Genomic DNA, 6,000 nt, shown 5'->3' on the forward strand with positions numbered 1-6,000 from the left:
AGGTCTGAGGACCACATCTGGTGAAGCTTAATCTCTTTGTCACCCTGTTTATTCTCCCAAAGATCATGGGCCCGATGCAGCCCAGCACTTCCAGGGCCCTCGTGCTGCCCTCGAGGAGACAGCCTGGCCTGCTGCACCTGCGGAGCTGCGGAGACCTGAGCACCTTTGTCCCCGCGGGGAGGCCGAGAGCCGAGAGGAGGCCCCGGCGAGCGGAGGCTGAGAGGCCACACAGCCTCATTGGCGTCATCCGAGAGACTGTCCTGTGAAGCTGCGGGGCCCGGGCTTCTGAGGAGCAGGAAGAAAGATGGGCCCTGGAAGGCACCCAGGGCCTCTGAGGGGATGGATCCCCTTCCTAACCCTGTAGTTTCTTGGCTGGGAGTAGGGGTCCCCCTCTGGGTACTCCTCAGAAAGGGGGGCGCTCTGGAGAACATTTATTCCCGTTCTTTGGCTCCCCTTTCTGCCGGCCAAGGGCACTCGAGGAGGAATGACGAGTTATTCCGGACCCATTTGGCTTTTGGACGCGCAGAGTTGGAGGCCGTGAATGAAGCCGCATCTCCTTCTCTGCCCGGGTCTGCCCTGCTGTGGGCGGAAGCGGCTCAGGATTCTGTGCCCGCCGCGCCCCTCGCGGCTCCCCTCCTCACTGAGTTCTTTACCTGGCTGGAAGGGCAGATCTGCGGGGCGGCTGTTTATCTGCTGCCAAGTGAGAGTGGAACTGGCACGGAAGCAGGATGATTAACCCTGATATACTGCGATGATCAAGGCTCATGTGAGGTCACTTTCAAATCACACTCTCTTTAGGAAAGACAGGAAACTTGTTTGGTGACACATTTTATTGAAAGACATTTAGGGAGAGGATTCTTGTTGATTCCATTTATTCATGCTTGCAAAACTAGAGACAGCTAAGGCAGAACTGAGAATAAAAGTGTTTACCTTGGACTTCCGGGCTCACTGTGCAACATTTGTTTATGCTTAGGTGGCCAGGCCTTACCTTACAGTGGGTTTGGAACTTGCAACAGTGGTGGCCAGGGGGTCAGGTCCGGGCAGGCCACCAAAGCAGCTTAATCTCAAAAGCACCCAAGCCCCGTGGATAGCAATGCATCCTTCATCCATTCAGTCAGTGCTTGGCTTCCCTGAGCTGCCTTCTCGTGGGGTCATGAGCAATAAGTCAGTAAAGTGGTTACAGATTGAGGATTAGTGCTAAGGAGGATGGGGCCATTAGAGAGGGCTTCTTTGAGGAAATGACATTGGAACTGGACTTGACTTTGAGGGTCAGGGAAGAGTGTTCCAGGCAGAGGGAACGGCCAGTGCAAGGACCACGGTAACTGCAGCCCCGAGCGAGGGGAGAGGTGAGAGGAGCCTCAGGCTGGATTTTTCTAACAGTGAGATATGATGGAAGAGTTTGCAACAGAAGAGTGCAGATTTAATTATATTTCAGATGATCACCATGCCACGTGGGGACTAGTTTAGGTCAGGATATGGGATAAAGTGGCAGTGAGGAGCTAAACAAAGAGGCTGTACACTGTGAAGCTGGCTGTCCCTGTCGGGTACCGCCTGGGCTCCGGGTACTATGCTGGGGGCTTGACAGTCTCATGTCACCCTCGCAACAGCCTAAGAGGTGGAAGCTGTGATTGTCCCCATTTTAAAGATGAGGAAAATGAGGTTCAGTACCTTGCCCAAGATCACTCACAAGTTAAGCACTAGAGATACCATTCTCACCCAAGCCGCCCGTCTCCAGAAAGCACTCCATTCCTTGACCTCCCGAATAGTAGCAGTTTGCCATTTCATGTTTCTGTGAGAAAGTGGTTGCTGAGACTTCTGGCTTGGTTTGTGGAAGCACAGACTTCCCCAGCTCCAAGACAACAAACAAGGCCAGAGTGGGAATTGGGGTGAGGTCAGGGCACTGAGTAAAGAAGAGGGGAAAGACTGGAGGCACAGAGCTGGGGTGCCTCTGTGTTCTGGGGGAACACAAACTGAGGGCATCACCTGATGCCTATCAGCAGGAAGTGAAGACCTATCTCAGCTTTGAAGAATTGTCCCTCAGCCTGGGGATAGTCCCATGTATTTCCATGGTCTGAAGGTATTGGTGAACTCAGAAAACTGACTTTTGTCTTCAAGGAATATTAAAGTAAAAAATATATATTATATATTACAATATATATTTGCCCTGGGAGGGAACTTAGAGGCCATGCAATTCATCTCTCTATTTGCTGGGTGTAATATACTTTAAAAAATTATTTATTTTATTTTTATTCTTATTTTTAATTTTAAAAAAAAATTTAATTTTACTTTTTTATTGAAGTATAGTTGATTTACAATGTTGTGTTAATTTCAAGTGTATAGAAAAACGATTGTTATAGATTTTTTTTAAAGATTTTTTTCTGTTGTGGACCATTTTTAAAGTCTTTGTTGAATCTGTTACAATATTGCTTCTGTTTTATGTTTCGGTTTTTTGGCCTTGAGGCATGTGGGATCTTAGCTCCCCGACCAGGAATTGAACCCACACCTCCTGCATTGGAAGGTGAAGTCTTAACCACTGGACCGCCAGGGAAGTCCCCTTTATTTATTTATTTATTCTTTTGTAGATTCTTTTCCCTTTTAGGTTATTATAAAATAGTGAGTATAGTTCCCTGTAATATACTGTAAAATACGTAGGCATTAATAATGTGCTATTTATGTGTATGTATAACTGAATGTACCACGGAGGGCAGCTCTTTTGCACTTAGAGCATCTTAAGAATCCAGTCCAGACGTGGTAACAAAACATCTCAAAGGTACTTATCAAAATTACACCAGAGGGCTTCCCTGGTGGCGCAGTGGTTGAGAGTCCGCCTGCCGATGCAGGGGACGTGGGTTTGTGCCCAGGTCTGGGAGGATCCCACATGCCGCGGAGCAGCTGGGCCCGTGAGCCATGGCCGCTGAGCCTGCGCGTCTGGAGCCTGTGCTCCGCAATGGGAGAGACCACAACAGTGAGAGGCTTGCGTACCCCCCCAAAAAAAAAATAAAATTACACCAGAAGGTTGACTAATTGGCATGAGAGGTGTTTGGAATACGTTTTCACTGGGGAAGTAAGTGATGTTCAAGATCTTGCTAGCTAGAAGCACTGGACAGTCGTCAGTGTTACCTCTGCACCGGTGCGGAGTGAGAGGCTGGTCCCTACTTCAGGAGACTGTCATGGCATGGAGCAGGACACAGGCTGCTCCTCCAGAATACTGTTGCCTCTGCCTCAACCTTTCACGCAAGTTGTGTGTCCCAGTGTCCTCAGACAGAGCAAGTCTTGCCCAAGCTTACAACCTATTTCGTGCACACTTGCCAGTGAGCTTTTGTGTCTGGCTGGCAGAATTTCCCCAAGACTTGCTTTCTCTGGAATGTCCCAACAAACGGTGAGGGGTAGGGAAGGGGTCCATGGCCCCTAACTGCCTGAGGTAGCCCATATTTACCAAAAGAACCAGCATTTGCTGAACAGCCACATTTGCTAGGTCTGGTCATTCTACCCCTTCAGTTTGCAGATGGGGAAACTGAGGCAGAGAGCTAAATACAGAGCAGCAGCAGGAGACCAGTGCTTCCGGCTCCTGGACTAGGGCTGTTGGTGCAGGTCAGAGCTTCTCACTATTTGCGATGAAGAATCAGTTTTTTTTCCCTCCAATCTGTCACAGACCAAAAGCTTTTGTAAACTATAACAAACTGACTAAAAGCTATCTTAGCTCAAGCTGCTATAACAGCATACTGTAGACTGGGTGCCTTTAACAACAGAATTATTTATTTCTCACAGTACTGGAAGCTGGGAAGTCCAAGATCAAAGTGCTGGAAGATTCAGCATCTGGTGAGAACAGCCACCTTCCTGGCTTGCAGACAGCCACCTTCTTGCTGTGTCCTCATGTGGTAGAGAGAGAGGGCTCTGGTCTCTTCATCTTCTTAAAGGGCACTAATCCCATCATGGGAGCTTCACCGTCATGACCTCATCTAAACCCAGTCATTTGCCAAAGGTTCCACATTCAAAAACCATCGCACTGGGGATTAGGGCTTCAACATACGGATTTTGAGGGGACATAAACATTCAGTCCATAGCACTGATTTGCCAGGAGAAAGAAATAACCGTAATATAAAAAAAGACATACAAAATACAACCCACCCCAACCTTGTATTAAATAAACTTTATTTTTAAGAGCAGTTTTAGGTTCACAGCCAAACTGAGTGTTCTCATAGACCTCCTGCCCCCCCACAAGCACAGTCTCCTCCACAGTCCACATCCCTCACCAGAGTGGTACATGCGTCATAATCCAGCCTACACTGATGCATCATCATCACCCCAAATCCATAGTTTACACAAGGGTTCACTCTCGGTGTTGTATATTCTGTGGGTTTTAATAAATGAATAATGACATGTATCTACCATTAAAATATTATACAGAATAGTTTCTCTGCCCTAAACATCCTCAGTGCTCCCCCAGTTCATCCCTCCCTCCCTGGAACCCCTGGCAACCACTCGTCCTTTTACTGCCTCCATAGTTTTGCCTTTTCCAAAATGTCACATAGTTGGAGCACACAGCAGAGAGCTTCTTCCGATTGGCTTCTTGCACTCCGTCTTTATGCATTTGTTTCCTCCATATCTTTCGGTGGCTCAGTGGCTCATTCAACCCCCTTATTAAATTATTAGATTCAATAGTCATAATAGAACTCTACCCAGTTAACAAACACCCTCAATCTGAACTTGCTCTTGTTAGGGACCGGGAACAAAGAGTTCTTGGCTCATGTGCACAACCACAGTTCTGGTTGGGGTTCTCATTCTAGCCTGAGTTTCCCAGTTCTGTGTGATTCTGTGTGGACATTGATGGATGGGGAGGGATTAATGGACTGGGAAGGGGAGGGCAGGAAGACACCCTTCCCTCTGCACCCATGTTGTCTCCAAGGGTGGCTGACAGCTAAGGCTCCCCTCGCAGAGAAGCCCACACCGAGAAGGCCTCAAGCTTTGGTGAATCCCTCAGGATTAGGAAGAACTGGCAGAGGAAAGGGGTAGCTGTTGCCTCCACCCAGCAGGAGAGGAATTGGGGAAGCATAATAAAGGAATGCATCTCCACCTCCCCCCAGGCACGGCTGGATGCAGAAGAGAACAACAAAGGGTGGGCGAGGCTAGGGGCCTGGGCAAGGGCATCTTTGTTTACATGGTTTTCATCTCTGGGGTTCTGCAAGGGAAGCCAAGTCTGGGGCCAGAATGTACCACATTTCTTCCATTTCTCTCTCTCTGCAGGAGCTTTCATCCTCTCATTCATTCAGCTGGTATTTATTGAGCTACGGAGTAGCAAGCAGTGAGCCAGCTGCTGAGGAGAGAATGCTGAGTAGTGAGAGGGGGACAGACCAACAATAATAATAATAAATGCAAAGTTACATTTCTCTTGCCTGCTTCTCATAGCTCTGAGGGACTGTTCCAAAGAGGTAAGGTAGGGGCCAGGGTATATACGAGTTTTTGTTGAAAAAACACGTAGTACAACATCAAAAGATTACTACTGACTGATCACAAAAAACAGACATCTCGAGGTAATGATTTCAGTGCTTTTCTATGTGTGAGAAGATGCAAAGTTCTGGGTGCCATTGACAGTATTCCTTAGATAGGCATCTTAACTATCTAGAGCTAGTATCCTGTTTTCCTCCACCCTGAATTCTCCTCAGTGCTCACAATCAGGGGCAGCTGCAGTGACTGATGACTTGATGGCGGGCAACATTCTTTGTTTACTGAAATGGCAGGCAACATTTTTTTTTTGTCTGCAGAACTATGGGAAGGTAAAGGAAACACCACTGGAACCCACGGGAATTGAAACATTAACACCAGTGTATCACTGCAAAATAGTAATCATGACTAATATTTATTATCAGCTATCTTACTAGCAGGCAGTCTTCACAATAACCTTCATAATTCTCCAGTGTATGGTCAGGCCACCCAAGATGACTGTTCTCTTGATCTCTGTATAACCCCTGCTTGCCCAATGCCTGCTTCACCTGTACTCTA

General features: G+C 47.6%; 1 protein-coding gene across 6 annotated transcripts in view; it reads left to right on the forward strand.

The window, feature by feature from the left end:
• ENTREP1 (endosomal transmembrane epsin interactor 1) overlaps positions 1-936 on the forward strand; it is a 60,919-nt gene extending 59,983 nt beyond the window's left edge. For all 6 annotated transcript variants that reach the window (XM_049710923.1, XM_049710921.1, XM_049710922.1 and 3 more), the window contains one exon: positions 63-936. In XM_049710923.1, the coding sequence (XP_049566880.1) occupies positions 63-266 (204 nt within the window). In that variant the 3' untranslated portion in view covers positions 267-936. The remainder of the gene's footprint in view (positions 1-62) is intronic.
• The last annotated feature ends 5,064 nt before the right edge of the window (positions 937-6,000 follow it).

This window comes from Orcinus orca, chromosome 6 (assembly GCF_937001465.1).
Source record: "Orcinus orca chromosome 6, mOrcOrc1.1, whole genome shotgun sequence".
Classification (NCBI taxonomy): Eukaryota; Metazoa; Chordata; class Mammalia; order Artiodactyla; family Delphinidae; genus Orcinus; species Orcinus orca.